The following is a 15,688-nucleotide window of genomic DNA, read 5'->3' on the forward strand; positions in this document are numbered from 1 at the left end:
GGCCACTTTCCCCATTTCTTGTCGTTCTTTTTTCCTGAAAATCATTTATTTTTTTTAAAAAAAAACCATTATAATATTAAGCAACCACATTTCCAATTTGTAGATGTACGTGTAACTTACATGAAATTAAAAAAAGCATCTCGGCCAACTCTTGTTTGTTGCACAGTTGTCTCGGCCTTGCGCTTTCCTTTCGCTGATCGCCTTTTTTGAGCTTCCATAACTTGCACAAATCAAGTACAAAACACTATCATGCAATTGTCTCTAGAGCCGATCATTTGAATACTAATCCAATGCCTAATACACCCTAAACCCCGTAAACCCCGTAAACCCAGTAAACACTACAACATCACGTTGCTTAATTCAAAAAATACGGGGACCAGGATTTGCACACAGTTGCTTAGTAATTGCATGTACTGATATGCAATTGCACGACACTACTTGCAAGTGCATCAGCCCTCCATTATAACATTGCACAGATAATACACACAACCCACCAATGCATTTCTATATTGGGCGGACATTCTGACTCATTTCAAATCCCAATCCAAATCTTAACCATTCCTAACATTACACTTTCGGAACACTTTACTCCCCATACAAAAAATTCAAAAACACAGTCAAACCTACCTACCTACCACGAAATCACCTCACGTGCATAATTTCAAAACAAAACTATATACAGTAATTGCATTCAGTTACTTGGATTTGCATACAGGCGATTAGTAATTGCATATAGAGATATGCAATTGCATGAACATAACAACCATGAATGTGAGATACCCACTTCACCTCACGACACTTTTCAGACTGAGAAACCCACTTCATCTCATGAATGTGAGAAACCTACTTCCCCTCTTGCCCCAATTCATCACCACAGAAATTCAATTAACAATAACATAAAACATAGTGTTAACTTACCTTCACAAGGAACTAATACCAAATGCTTTCACAAGGGCTCGATTGCAGATGAGAGGAGTGCCAACAACCTACCAGTTACTGGAAAAACTGAATTCCAATTCCTATTATCAACCCAAAATGCTAACCCAAAAAATTTCTCCAAAATCCAAACCCTAGAATATGGGGTTTTCTACAATGATGACAAAGAAGAGAGAGAGGTTGCAGAGACAAGGAAGAAACTTTCTACAAAAGAGGAGTTGAAGAAGATGACTTTGATCAGAAGAGGAGTTGAAGAAGATGACTTTGATGTAATGAAGATGTTTCAAGTTGAAGCCGCTCTGAGTGCATGCGAAATTGAAGACCATCCTTAACCTATTGACCAGGTCAGCAGGTTTCCTATGTTTTTTAAAACTCCTCACGTGATCGGCTGTACTGGTACACCCGATGCACCACAGACGATCTCACGAAGAAAACCCATAACGCTGTCATTACAGAGCAAGCAAAGCAAAGTCTTGAGAGCTCAAAAATATCAATATGGAACCTGAAAGCAAGCCAAGTCTCTCTGAACTCAGCAGCACAGCAGCATTAGGAGATTACGTTCTGATATCAGAGATTGGGGAAGGCTCTTTCTCCAGAGTGTGGAAAGCCGTGCACAGAGAAAGTGGGGAGGTGGTGGCTCTGAAGCAGGTCTTCCTCTCGCGGCTCAACAGGCGCCTCAAGAATTGCTTGGATTGCGAGATCAAATTCTTGTCCTCTATTTGCCACCCCAACGTCGTTCGTCTCCTCAAAGCTTTCCAGGTACTTGATCATCTCCTTTCTTTCAATTTCTTCGATTATTTTTAATTTTTAATTTTTTTTTCCATATACCCATTTCATTAGTTTGGTTGAATCAGAGCAATATTGTAGGAAATTTGGAGTTTCTAAATTTCCATATTTTAGTGAAACTAGTTTTTAATGGCTAATCACGCTTCAACTTGTGCCGTCTGTCTTTTGATTTTTCTCTTGGTGATTGATTGATTTTTATGTGACTGGTGATTGGTTTAGTGGTCAATGTTATTTATAGGTTTTTAACTAAAATATTGAGGGATAATATTAGTAATTGGTTCCTCCATCCACCCGGTAGTAGCCGTGGTGATTTTTGAGTATGAAGGATTTATAACGCTTGCATTGTGAATGCAGAGAAGCCTTTGCCATAGATTAAGTTCTGAGCTGGTTTTTTTTAATTTTGGTTGGTTGTTGGATTGAATTTTACCCCCTCCAAGTAGGTTTTATTTTTCTCTCGCCTATGGATGATTGAAGTCTCAAACCTAAGTACTGCCTGCCCCACTCCACCAGTTTCACATCTATGCTGGCTCTCCAGCCCTTAATCTCCTTCCACCATTCTGTTTCTTGATCTTCATCTTGTTAGATACCTCTTCATTCTATTTAGTTAAATTATCCTTTACAGCCCAAAGGACCTTTGCTAGAATTATCCTAAGAAATCCTTGGAAATTGGTTATTATCCCAGCAATCTTCAGTCTATCTACAGAACCTTCTAAAAGATATACGGCATTGGCATGTCACTATACCACTATTTAAGATCCAAATATAATGGATAAGAAACCTAGAGGGGGTGGATAGGTTTCTGTTGACATTCCTAAATACTGGCACACTAATTTGTTTTTTACAAATACAACAAAAATTCTCATCTCACATGAGTACTTTCAGATATACACGTGTTTGGATGAATACAAGGACATCTTGATCTTCGATTCAATTTTTTAGTCAAACTTTTAATGCAGAAAACCTAAGCAAGAAACATGGGTCGAGTCAGGATTCAACTGATTAGACTTAGACTTACTAACCTACTTGATTCTAGGACTGTTATGCACCATTGTTGTCGTTGTCTACATGAGTAGTATAATGCTTCACGTAGATTTGAGTGATCCTCAATACACTCTTTCCAGCCTTCACTGTCATGAATCACTTACTTATCTTTTAAACATGTCCAGGCATGAGTAATTTATTTAAGAATATTGTTTACCGATAACTGGCCCAAACCTCTCAAGTTCTATCACTAAGCATGTTTCATACAAACGTAAAAGTAGGCATGAGATCATCCTCTAAACACTAAACTACTTTCACAGCAGATTTTGAATGCAGGGGTTGTTCTTGAGGGATTCCATAATCACAACTCAACCATTTAGAACCCCAAATTCTCAATCTCTATCTTTATGAATTTTCATAGAAGTTTGGAAGTGAACATGGGATTGTTCTCTAAACATCAAACTAGTTTCACAGTATATTTTATGTGTAAGGACTGTAATTAATCCAATTCCTAGTTTTGAGGGTATTTGATTACAGATTTTAACAAGGAACCCAAATTTTTTTATTCCTTATGTGTTAGTAAACGCCGGGTAAGTCATGAATTGGAATTATTCCAATACCCATTCCTGATAAGTAAACATGCCATAACGGAATTGTGTAGATAGGGAAAAGGAAGCGGAAGAGAGTGAGATTATATAAATGAAGATATCCAGGCACCAAACCTTTTAACTGTTGGAAACCAGCGTGTTATTTGGCTATTATTTAGTGAGTTATTCATGTCTTCAACCCAGAATGAAGGTTGCATATTCCTGGTCCTGGAATTCTGCAATGGGGGAAATTTGGCAGCCTATATTCGGCAACAAGGGAGAGTTCATGAACAGATCGCTAGGAAATTTATGCAGCAGCTTGGTAGCTTCTTATTTTCATTTTAATTTGTAATAAGGCTTTACACTGCTTCTACAGTCTGCATCTAATCAAATTCTTGTTGTCCAGGGGCTGGTTTGGAAATACTACATTCTCACCACATCATTCATAGAGACTTAAAACCAGAGGTAAAAACAGGATTTTATAGGACAATGGCAACAAAAATAAATTTTCCTATTTGTAGCCATTATTTTCTTTTGCCAGGGAAGTTATGGGTTATATGGGCCCTATGGTTGAATATCCACAGAAGATCAACTTTCAGTTCGCACCTGGGTGTTTGTCTCACAATGCTGGAGAAGCAAGAACCCAAAAGGACATTCTTAATCTGATTTTGATATTCACAATTATGAATCTTATTTGAACATGATTTTATTGAATTTTAAACTCATATATAAATCTACATTATAGGATCGGATTTTATGAATTGAATCTATATTGGTTGAACTTTGATCCTTACCTAATTCATTGCCCCCTTACGTGTAAATTGCATTAATAGATTGGAGTGACCCTGTTTTTAAACTTCACCAATGGTTTCCACTCAACAACTAGGATTTGAAAAAAAAAAAAATTACCAAAAATTACTTCTAAATATTAACAGATTCTTTTGGGTTTGGAGTCTTCAAATTGGAAACTTCCATGTCTTTTTTTCTTGAAGCTTTTTGAAATTTCTAGTCTTAGTGATGTCTTGTCGCATAAAATGCTACTTCAGAATTTTACATGACAACTAATTGTTGTTCTGACAATGCTGTAATTTTCTAAAGTAGAGTAAAAAAGTTGCAATTTGTTTTCTGGTTTTCTACATAGTACCTGCAAATGCAGTGTTTTTCCTATGGTTTGCGCAACATCATAATTCTCAAATTTCCTGAATTCCTTTGTTTTGTTGGACTAGAACATTCTACTCTCTCGCAGTGATGATGATGCAGTGCTAAAGGTAGCTGATTTCGGTCTCTCAAGGTAACCTCTAGCATAGAGGGACATATGTGGAAATTCATCCTGAAACCCTTTTTATTATATATTATTTACTATGATTTAAAGCAATTAAATTTGGAAGTTTCATTTTTTGCCTTTTCTTTTCTACTATGGACAGAAGTTTACATCCAGGTGATTATGCGGAGACAGTTTGTGGATCCCCATTATACATGGCACCTGAAGTTCTTCAGTTTGAAAGATATGATGGAAAGGTATGATCTTGTCCAGAGCTCATGCCATTTTCCCTTTTCAATCAGGATGAACAGAAATAAAGGTTTCGATTTTCATAGGTGGACATGTGGAGTGTTGGTGTAATTCTTTTTGAGCTTCTTAATGGTTGCCCTCCCTTTCCTGGTAGGACTAATGTTCAGGTATCAACGTACTAGTTTTTGCCATACAAACTCCTTTAAACATGCTCGCTCAAATAGTGATAGATTTTTTTACTTTCCAGGTGCTTAAGAACATCAAGTCATCTACATGTCTCCCTTTTGACCAACTCATCCTTTCTCGGTTGCATCCAGACTCTGTTGATATATGTTCAAAACTGTTGTCTCGAAATCCAGGTCTAGCATTATACCTTCCTCAATTTCTTATATTCTTATTGTACCCTTCACCAAAACTAGCTATATATATTGCTTATCTGTTAGGACCAGGATTCTCTACCAGGTTGGGATTTTATCTGGTTATACCAGGGTATTAATTGTTCTATTCTTTAAGGAGTTTATGCACAAGCGCTCAGTCTTTCAACCCTGCTGATACCTAGAGCTAAGATCAAATCCCATTACCTCTACAAATCAATTCTCTGAATGCATGTAAGGGTGAATAACCTCTAATTTTGACTTCGTACAAGGAAAACAAAATTATTATAAATAAAAAAACTCAATCTGTCCGACACCCAAATTTCCCACATCGAAACCCTATTTCAATTGTTGAGCCATTCAAATTTTTTTTTTTTTGTTTTTTGTTTTTGTTTTTTTTTGTTTGACTCTGAACTGTTAATGTTAAGAAGAGCCGATAGATTGAAAACAGAAGATACCTGATCTGCCTAAATAACTACATAACGAAAAACTTTCATGGAATCGACTGCATTTAGATTCAAACTAAAGCTTTCCTCATTAGCCATCTAGAAGAACAGTTGCACGTTGAAGATGAGTGAAATTTTAGGGTATACAAGTAGAATTTGTAAAAGGTTTTCATGTTTGAAGTTTCATTAGTAAAATTTTATTGAGTCTTACATATCAGGTTCAATACCTTGCTCTTGCATGTTGAGGATAATTGAGTGATTTGAATTTTGATTAAAGAAAATCAATATAGATGAGATTTTTGTATCTGCGCTTCCCAATTTCAGTTTATTGTCTATGTGAGCATAAAGTTGAAGTTTTATTCATTCGGTATTGTGGTTTTCATGGAGATGTAATGTAACCTAAAAATGTTGGTGAGACATTGGTTTGATGGTTCTAGCCATAGGGACCATGAATTTAGGTGATTTTTCTCTGTTATAGTTGTAGGGAAACAATATGGGAGGCTGAGTGTTCTCTTCATGGTCAAGGAGGAGCATGAAAGAAGAGGATAAGGGCTGTGAGACAGTGCAAATGTCATTGTAGTCTTAACCGAAAATAAACTTAAACATTGCAGATATGGCACAATCCAAACCGTAGAAGATTCTGGTACATGGGTTAAAAGCATGGTATAACCATGTAGGATCCCAATCTGGTAGAGGCTCTTGGTCCTTTGTCTTTATGAGGAAGCCCCTGACTGATTGATGCATTATTGCAGTTCACCGCCTGTCTTTCCATGAATTTTATTCGCATAGGTTTTTCAAGGTTTTTGAGAAGAGTTGAGATGTAAAAACAATTATGGGAACTCAGATGCAGTTTGAAATCTATATAGAAAGTGCTTTTACTGATGAGTTTGATTCCCAAAAGGCGACAAGGCACCAGTTGAGATCAAGTTCCAAAAAGAAAAATTGTATTAGAAGAGGTTTACTGACTGGGAACGTCAAGATCTTCAAGCTCCATCACTTTTCCATGGATCGTGATGTCTTTAGGCTCATTCCTTTTGTTTGGCCTTGAAAGGTGCATTTTTGCATTTTAGAGAACTGTTTTCGTAGTAACTCTGAGCTTAGAAGTTAGAATTGAATTTCAGAAAGTCTGCCTTGATTGTAATATCTTGAGTCATTTGGTTCCATAAAGGGCATGTTCATGATATTATAGAAATCCTCCTATGAAAGTGAGATTGCTCGAGTTCTATTTTTGTTGCTCCTCTTTTTGGATGCTCAAGACCAAAAGCATTAGTTAAAAGAGGTATTAATACGTAATATTGATTTTGCAAGCTTAGTTCTTAGGTGTTTATTTTATTTAAGGATCCTATTTCATTATATGAAACAAATGCTAACAGTTAGTTCTTTTTCATGTGGAAATTTTTACATTTCTCACTTCATATGCGCATTGCCTTTCCTTAGTCTGTCAATTTTCTATTATGTCTGAAGTTATTGATGTGTATGAGTTCATATCGTGTATTGGGGAACAAACAAAAAGGAAGACAAATTAGTCAATGAAATAATGTATAGAATTTCAGTTCTTTCTTTATGTAATTTTCACATTAAATGACGAAGAAAATTCTAGAGGAAGACTTATCGGAAAAGGATATACATGTGCTCATAAATTAAAAAGGAAAATACATGTCCTCCTCCTTTGTTACGAGGAGTGGGACAAAGGTGGGTGTTTATAAGACTTGAGGAAGACTTTTACCAATCAATCAAGGTAGACTAGAGGAAGACTTTTTTTTTTTGGGATCAAAACAAGTAACTTCATTCAATTGGGGAAAAACTTACAATGCACCAAACTTTGAAAGACCGAAGGGCAAAAATGTGGTCTCGTTAAAACCTTGACATAAAAACCCAAAAGGGGCAATGCGGTCAAGAAAAAAGAGTATAACGGCCTTCCATAATAAACAAATAACAGACTAACCCAATTCTAAATCATGTCGCAATCTTGCCACCAACCAAGGTGGAGCAACATCTTCCCAAAAGAACCTTGTGCTTTCCTTTAACCCAAACTGAGCAAGTGCATGGGCCACTCTATTGCCCAATCTAGGTTGATGCACCACATCTATTACTTCCCTGTCAAGAAGCAAACGTCAAATATCCTCCACCACTCTACCAATGTTACCCCACCAATCCAACTAACCTTTAAGCCTAGACATTGCTTCTTTTGACTCTAAAGCCACAACAAAACAGGTTAAACTTTTAAATCCCATCATCAGAAGGCCTTCACGTAACGCCTCCAGCTTCGTACCTAGCACATCCAACCCCGGAGGCCCACTAGCCATGAACCCACATAGAAAATTTACAACGTAATCACAGCAACAACCCCCTCCCCGACCACTTCCATCCTTGCTAATAGCACCATCATAGTTGAGAATGAGAGTTTGGAGCAGTGGCTTAATCCATTGCACAGCTAGAGAAGCAGCCGATTTTTGCAGCCTCTCAACATTGGCTTTGAACAGAGCATGCATCTCCAGAGTGCTTTCCACGATCACATTCATATGTTGTTCACTCTTCCCATGCAATAGATCATTGCGAAGCTTCCGAACACGCCAAGCTCCACAGGCAAACGTCTCTAACTCAACTAGCGTCAACTTCTTAGCCACCAAAGCAAACAAATCCGCAAAAGAGCCTCCTCTAACTGTGATTCGTCATGCCAACTTCGTTCGTTAAATAACCCGCACACTAGATCTTGTTCTTTAATGTAACCAACGGCAATAGACTAAACTAGCAAATATTAGAAAACTTAGAAACACACAAGAATTATACTGGTTCGGCAGAACTTTTGCCTACGTCCAGTTGTGATTTCTCTAGGTAGAGAAATCACCGCTCCTTTGATTAATAATAGAGATTACAGAACTTTTGCAACCCTAGAACTAATCTCAAAACTCTCGGCTGCCTCTGGCTGTTTTTTCCCCCTAAAATAAGCCTTGCCGCACCCTATTTATAGACATAGAGTTGGCTTACATGTCCCAAGGCTGATTGAATTCCTATTTCTAAGTGGATTAGGAAATTACACTTATCCAAATCCTAATAGACTTCTAGAAATCCAAACCTAAATTGAATAAGAAAAACTGAAATTCTTTCCTAATCCCTCTAGGACAAGAATTGGTATACCTCTAATTTTCCTAAAACAATCCTAAACCAACTAGGACATATTTGACGAGCCAAAATCCTAACAATCTCCACCTTGGTGAGTCAAACCAAGTCTTGATCGTTGCACCCCAGAGTATCTTTGAACCTCCTTGAAGCAGCTCTGGAAATCTTCAGGAGTCTTTACCTTGGCAATCTTCTTCTTGCCTCATTGCACCTCAAGTGAGGAGGTGCTCCACTTTAATCAATCAACGAGATTGATCAAGTTCAAGCAATGCTTGAACTTCTTGGTCGACACTATCTTTGTAAGGAAATCTGCGGCATTGTCATCTGTATGAATCTTTTCAATCCAAATCTCCTTAGACTCTACCCAATTTCTGATTCTGTGATATCTTGCTTCACTGTGTTTTGATCTTCCAGAAAAAAAACTTGATTCTTTGCCAAGTGAATGGCACTTTAACTATCACACTTCACCTTCACACAATCTTGGGTGATTCCCATTTGACTTACCAAGCCACTAAGCCAAATTGCTTTCTTTCCAGCTTCGGCCAATGCAATATACTCTGCCTTTGTGGTCGACAAAGCTGTAATTGGTTGCAGTAGTGCCCTCCAACTGATCGGTCCTCTTGTGCATGTTTACATAACCAAAAGTTGACCTTCTCTTGTCCAAGTCCCCTGTATAATTGGCATCCACATATCCCAACACCCCTGCATTTTCTTTTTGCTTCTCAAACATAATCCTTTGTCGCCAAGAAGTCTTCAAATAATGTAAAATCCACTTGACTGCATCCCAATATTGCTTTCTTGGATTTGCCATGTATCTGGAAACGACACTAATTGCTTGAGCTATGTCGAGACGTGTGCATACCATTGCATACATAAGGCAGCCAAAGACATTAGCATAAGGCACCTTCTCTATTACTTGCTGCTCTTCCTCGGACTTAGGACACTGTTGCCCACTTAACTTGAAGTGAGATGCCAAAGGAGTCGAAAGTACCTTTGCTTCTTGCATGTTGAACTTCTCAAGAACCTTTTGAATATACTTGGCTTGTGATATCCAGATCCTTCCAGCGGTCTTATCTCTCTGAATTTCCATGCTAAGGATCTTCTGTGCTGCACCTAGATCCTTCATGTCGAACTCCTCACTCAACATCTTCTTCAAGTCTTGAATTCTAGACTTGTCTTGACAAGCGATTAGCATGTCATCCACATATAGCAATAGCAATATGATCATCCCATCTTGGAACACATGGTAGTACACGCAACAGTCATATAAACATCTTCTAAAATTGATTTTCAGCATGAAGTAATCGAACCTCTTGTATCACTGTCTTGGAGACTATTTCAGGCTATATAGGGACTTCCTTAGTTGACATACTAGGTTTTCTTTCCCATATTCAACAAACCCTTTTGGTTGAGCCATGAAAATTGTCTCCTTTAAATCCCCATGAAGAAACGTTGTCTTCACATCCATCTGCTCAATCTCCATGTCATGCTGAGTAGCCATTGCTAAAAACAATCTGATAGAAGTATGCTTGACTACAGGTGAAAAGATCTCATCATAATCCACCCCTTCCTTTTGTGAGTACCCTTTAGCCACGAGCCTTGCTTTGAATCTCACGGCATCTTGTTCATGTAGTCCTTCCTTTTTCCTAAATAACCACTTGCATCCAACTAGCTTTCTGTCTTTGGGCTTAGGAATCAACTACCAAACAGAGTTCTTGTAAAGAGACTCCATTTCTTCTGTCATAGCACTTATCCAACTATCTCGCTCATCACTTGCTATAGCTTCTTGATAAGTAGTTGGATCTCCTTGACTAATGTTGAAAGCATAATTAACTTCGTCTTGGTTAAACCCAAACCTGTCAGGTTTTTTCTTATTCCGATTAGGTTTGTCCAGTGCTATGCATCTTTGGAATGCAAGTGGATTGTTGGTTGGAGTTCGAACCCTTTGAGATGTCTGGCGAATTAGAGTGCCTTCAATATGCCCTATTTCTTGCTCCACCTGATTCCTAACTGGTGACAGATGCTGATGCTCTTCTTCTTCCTCAAAACCATCAGATTCGGCATCTTGCTCAATTTGCTCCACCTGAGCTTCTTCTTCGTATGAACTAATTAACGGAATCTTTGTTGCTTCAATTTCAGCATCGTCTTTCTTCTCCCTATTGCTCTCGACTTTATTCAGAGGCATGGTTGTCTCATCAAAGACAACATCTCGGCTGACAACCTTTTTCCTGTTGTTGATATCCCACAGCTTGAAACCCTTCACTTCTTTCTCGAAACCTAAGAATATGCAATGTGTAGACTTTGGTTTGAGCTTTGACCTTTCATTACTTGGAATATGTGCGTAAGCACTACAATCGAATACCCTGAGCTTGGAATAGTCCACCGGCTTCTCAGACCATAACTCTTCTGCACTCTTAAAACGAGAACTGTAGATGGTGATCTGTTAATCAAATAACTTGCATGATTAACAGCTTCTACCCAAAAACTATCAGGCAATCCTACATAAAATGGCATGCTCCTCTCTTTCTCTCTCTCTCTCTCTCTCTCTCTCTCTCTCTCTCCATGAGAATTCGGTTCATCCTCTTAGCAGCTCCATTTTGTTGGGGATTCTTCTTAATTGTGAAGTGCCTTATGATGCCTTCTTGCTTGTAGTAATCGATAAACCCATTACTTGTATATTCACCTCCATTGTCACTTCTCATGTACTTGATCTTTCTTCCAATTTGATTCTCAGTTTCTGTTTTCCTTTCCTTGAACTTTGCAAAAACCTCGGATTTCTACTTCATGAAATAAATCCAAACCTTCCTAGAAAAAATATCCATGAAAGTAACAAAATACCTGGCTTCACCATTTGATTTGGTTGGTGCAGGGCCCCAAACATCTGAGTGAATATAGCTGAGTTGCTCTTTGCTTCGGTTATCTGCACTGCTACTCGTGAATGATACCTTCATTTGCTTTCCAAAAACACAATATTCACAAAAGTCCAATTTGCAAGATGACACGCCTTCCAACAGGCCTTGCTTGTGTAATTCTTGCAACCTTTCTGGCTTATGTGCCTGAGCCTATGATCCCAAAGTTCAGTCTTGTCTTCTATACCTTGATTTACAAAAACAGCTGCTCCCTCGACTATAGTGGTCCCAATTAACTTATACAGCTTATTGGGTTGTAGGTCATCCTGCATTGCCACCAGTGATCCTTTTGCTACCCTGAGTCTTCCCTTTTTAGACTCATACCCATAGCTTGCCTCATCTAAAGTGCCCAAGGAAATCAAATTCTTTCTTAGTCTAGGGACATATCTATCGTTCCCCAAAACTTGTATCATCCCATCAAACATTATGATTCGAACAGTGCCGATTCCTTTTACAGGGCATGAAGAATCGTCCCCCATTAAAACTTCCCCGCTGCTGACTTCTTTGTAAGTATCGAACCATTCTCTTTCTGCACACATATGGAAAGTGAATCCGGTATCCAAAATCCAATTTGTGAAAGCCTTGGAGCCTGATGTTACTGAAAGAAGCTCCCTGTCATTCTCATGCTTGGTGACTGCACTAGCTAAACCTGAGCTTCCTTCCTTCTTGGCTTTATTCTCTTTCCAAATCTTGCAGTTCCTCTTCCAATGATCGGCTGAACCACATTCGAAACAACCTTCCTTCTTTTCCTTTTTCTACTTGGATTTTGACCTACCTCTGTTGTATGTTTTCTCTTCCTTTGTCTTTTCCCGGCCCCTCTCCTTGCCTTTGGCATAAAGGCCTTGAGAGCTTTCAGTTATATCATTGAGTTTAGCATATGATTGAAGAGCTTGAATTACTTCTTCAAGCTTTAGGGAGCCTGAAAAACGCAGATGGGGATCAATTTTACTTGGTGCCTTATAATCCAAGGTTAGTCTCTTAACTATACTTGGTGCCTTGTAATATATTTTTTTTTGTAGTATATTTAATCTATATGGATCATTATGTGTAGGGGTCATTGGGTGTTAATAATTGTGAGACTAGCTAAGGAGACTGTCTATGACATGGATTCATTGCCAAACCGCTCTGATGACCAGGACATGAGAAATATAGTGAATACGTAAGTTTATTTATAAAAATCTAAGATTTTTTATTTCTGCATTTGAATGATACGATGACTTTTTCTAATACCGACGTTGTAATCAAAACACGACGACGGTAAATTATAACCGACGTTTGAAATCATTTACAACATCAGTATTTTCTGTAAACCGTCGTCTTAATTGAAATACCACGTTGTTTGAGTTTTTCATTTTAGGACGTTTTTTTTTTTTTTTTTGCTCAACTTTCATTTACAAACAACTTTTGTTTATACGTCATTTTTCATCGTCACCGACTTTAGAATGCTACACAACAACGGTTTTTATTTACCAACGTTTGGAATTAAATATGACATCACTTGTTTTACAAAACCTTCATCTTCACTTATTTACCACGACGGTTAATATTTTTTTATGCTGATTTTTAGTTTTGTCATTAACACTTTTTGTTTTCTTGAAACAGTTCAATCAAAATGTATAACTCTCACACAGGCAAACAATCATCACGTAAATCAGCCATATGGAAAAATCTACATGGCACTCCTCGACAACCAACAAATGTAGAGTGGCTATTAAGTGATGCGTTTCATGAGAGCTATAATTCATGATCCAACCCTAGCATTTGAGAAGGTAAAATTTAAGATATAATTTCTTTATTTTAATACCACGACTTTTTCTTTAAAAACAGTCGTTTTAATAATTATAACACGTTGATTTTTGTTCTTTATTTGCAATTTGACAAGAAAAAGGAACCAGTTCAGCATGTACAAGAACATATTGACGAAGTCAGGCTGGAATGGGCAAAATTCGTGAACAAGCAATTACAAAATTATAAGTGATATAATTTATTTTAACAATGTTTAGGTTTATTTTAATTTATTGACAATGTACATAAATATATTTTTGGTAATTAATTGAACAATCATCAAAAAATCAAAATTTTAAAATTTTTTATTTTTATTTTTTGTATAGGATATTTATGTCATTAAATGAAATCAAACGACAATAAATCATAAAAACTTAAATTCATTCCCAAAAACCGACGTCTCGTTCTAGTTTACACGTCTCATATCTATAAACAATCGTCATCTTATTATAGCAGGAAATAAAACATCGACGACATTTCTTAAAAACGACATGTAAGGAGGCTAAACACGACAGTTTATATATATAACTGAAATCTACAAAAAAAAATTTGTATAGATATACTACGTCCGTTAGTACAACAAGCAAGACGTGTTAAAGACACACAGCGTCGGTTACCTGACCAAATGTGACGTTGTATATCTAAACAACGACGGCATTAACATAATAATCGACGTTGCGCATATTGTGGTGATCCGAGACACACTTGTGAGACTTGTTTTAAATCGCATGGCTACCCCAATTGGTGGGCTACTCTTACAGATCGAGGACAATGCAATATGACCAGTAATGGTACTGGTTATGGATTCCATACTTCCGATAAGATTGATTCCAGGAGCTGGATAATTGATTCTAGTGCAACTGATCATATGACGTTTGATCCTGATGATTTTCTGAATACTACACAACCTCGACGAACCTGTATTGCAAATGCCAATGGTGTTACTTATCCTGTGACAGGGGCTGGCACTGTTGCACTCTCATCCTCTCTCACACTGTCTAATACTTTACTTGTTCCATCTTTATCCACTAAATTATTGTCAGTTAGTCAGCTTACTGAACAATTGAATTGTTGTGTACTCATTTACCCGAGTTTTTGTTTGCTTCAGGATATTCACACTAAGGAGATTCTTGGTCGTGGTACTAAGAGAGGGGGCTATATTATGTCGATGACTTCAGTCCCGGCATGGCTAACAGCGTGACACATCCCTTTGATAGCAAACAAAAGCAAATCTGGTTGTGGCACCGTCGATTGGGACATCCGTCTTTTAGTTATATGAAGCATCTTATACCAGATTTATTCTCAGGTTTCAAGGACTCTGACTTCACATGTGATACTTGTATTTTGGCCAAGAGTCACCGTGTGCCCTACCCGTTGAGTACGAACAAGTGTACTACTCCATTTACGTTAATTCACTCTGATGTCTGGGGACCTTCTCATATCACTGCTCCTTCTGGTGTTCGATGGTTTGTCATGGAGACATAGTATGGATCACCCCAGTATGAAGAAAGAATGTTAAGCAAGGTTCATTGAAATCTGGAAGAATTGTAGGAAATAAAGAATCTAATTGAATTAAGCAGAAAAAGACTCTAAGTAATCTAGGATTGGCAAGAAGTTATACAGATACTAGAAGAAGGATCTTCAGATAAGTATTCTCGATAATTATCGCCTGAGGAAGGTATAGTGAGATTTAAGGAAGCAAGAGAGTTAATCCTAACTGTATCGGATTTTGGGATTGGTCAAAATACAGGGGAGACTCTGCCGAAATTTCGGCAGAAGTCTAAGGGCATTTTAAAGAGAATTTGTTACAAGAAGGGTAAAATGGTCTTTTGTGCCCGACATTCGCCAGGTGTCGGACACGCGCAGGACTTGGCTCAAATTCCAAAGTGGAAATTTGGTCTGGTCCTGTCAATTTGGTATCAGAGCATACTTTAAAGTTTTCAAGTTTTCAAAGATTTTCAAAGATTCATCGATGATTGTACACGGATGACATGGCTTTATTTGCTAAAGAATAAAAATGAAGTGTTTTCCTGTTTTCAGTCCTTCCACAAACAGATGAAAACTCAGTTTAATGCTCAAATCCAGATTCTTCGCTCAGACAATGGTGGAGAATTTGTCAATCATGACTTTCAGACTTACTTCCAACAACATGGAATTATCCATGAGACGGATTGTCCTCAGATACCACAACAAAATGGTGTTGCTGAACGAAAGAATTGACATCTTCTTGAAACCGCCCGAGCACTTCTGATTG

General features: G+C 37.7%; 1 protein-coding gene across 6 annotated transcripts; it reads left to right on the forward strand.

Annotated features, from left to right (window-relative positions):
* Window positions 1-1,359: 1,359 nt before the first annotated feature.
* On the forward strand, window positions 1,360-13,616 carry LOC117612981 (serine/threonine-protein kinase ATG1t-like). Of its 6 annotated transcripts, XR_004583640.1 has the most exons (9): window positions 1,360-1,695; window positions 3,495-3,612; window positions 3,697-3,755; window positions 4,517-4,581; window positions 4,715-4,808; window positions 4,887-4,967; window positions 5,048-5,159; window positions 13,252-13,418; window positions 13,532-13,616. XR_004583640.1 is itself a non-coding variant. In XM_034341612.1 (8 exons), exons 1-8 carry the CDS (start codon window positions 1,432-1,434, stop codon window positions 13,350-13,352), a joined length of 894 nt encoding a protein of 297 aa, XP_034197503.1. In that variant the 5' UTR covers window positions 1,360-1,431; the 3' UTR covers window positions 13,353-13,419. The 6 variants fall into 6 exon arrangements, 5 of the variants coding, with proteins under 5 accessions (XP_034197503.1, XP_034197506.1, XP_034197504.1 ...); XM_034341612.1 differs by lacking the exon at window positions 13,532-13,616 and having other exon boundaries at window positions 13,252-13,419; XM_034341615.1 differs by lacking the exons at window positions 13,252-13,418; window positions 13,532-13,616 and adding an exon at window positions 6,232-7,001.
* The last annotated feature ends 2,072 nt before the right edge of the window (window positions 13,617-15,688 follow it).

The sequence above is a fragment of the Prunus dulcis genome, unplaced genomic scaffold, assembly GCF_902201215.1.
Source record: "Prunus dulcis unplaced genomic scaffold, ALMONDv2, whole genome shotgun sequence".
Lineage (NCBI taxonomy): Eukaryota > Viridiplantae > Streptophyta > Magnoliopsida > Rosales > Rosaceae > Prunus > Prunus dulcis.

What these genes read in the sequence shown, in the direction of transcription:
- LOC117612981 (XM_034341611.1), top strand. Translation starts at nt 1,432, where the DNA reads ATGGAACCTGAAAGCAAGCCAAGTCTCTCTGAACTCAGCAGCACAGCA. An exon ending in ATAGAGACTTAAAACCAGAG is followed by an intron (nt 3,756 to 4,516) that starts GTAAAAACAGGA and finishes TTGTTGGACTAG; the next exon opens with AACATTCTACTCTCTCGCAG. An exon ending in TTGAAAGATATGATGGAAAG is followed by an intron (nt 4,809 to 4,886) that starts GTATGATCTTGT and finishes CGATTTTCATAG; the next exon opens with GTGGACATGTGGAGTGTTGG.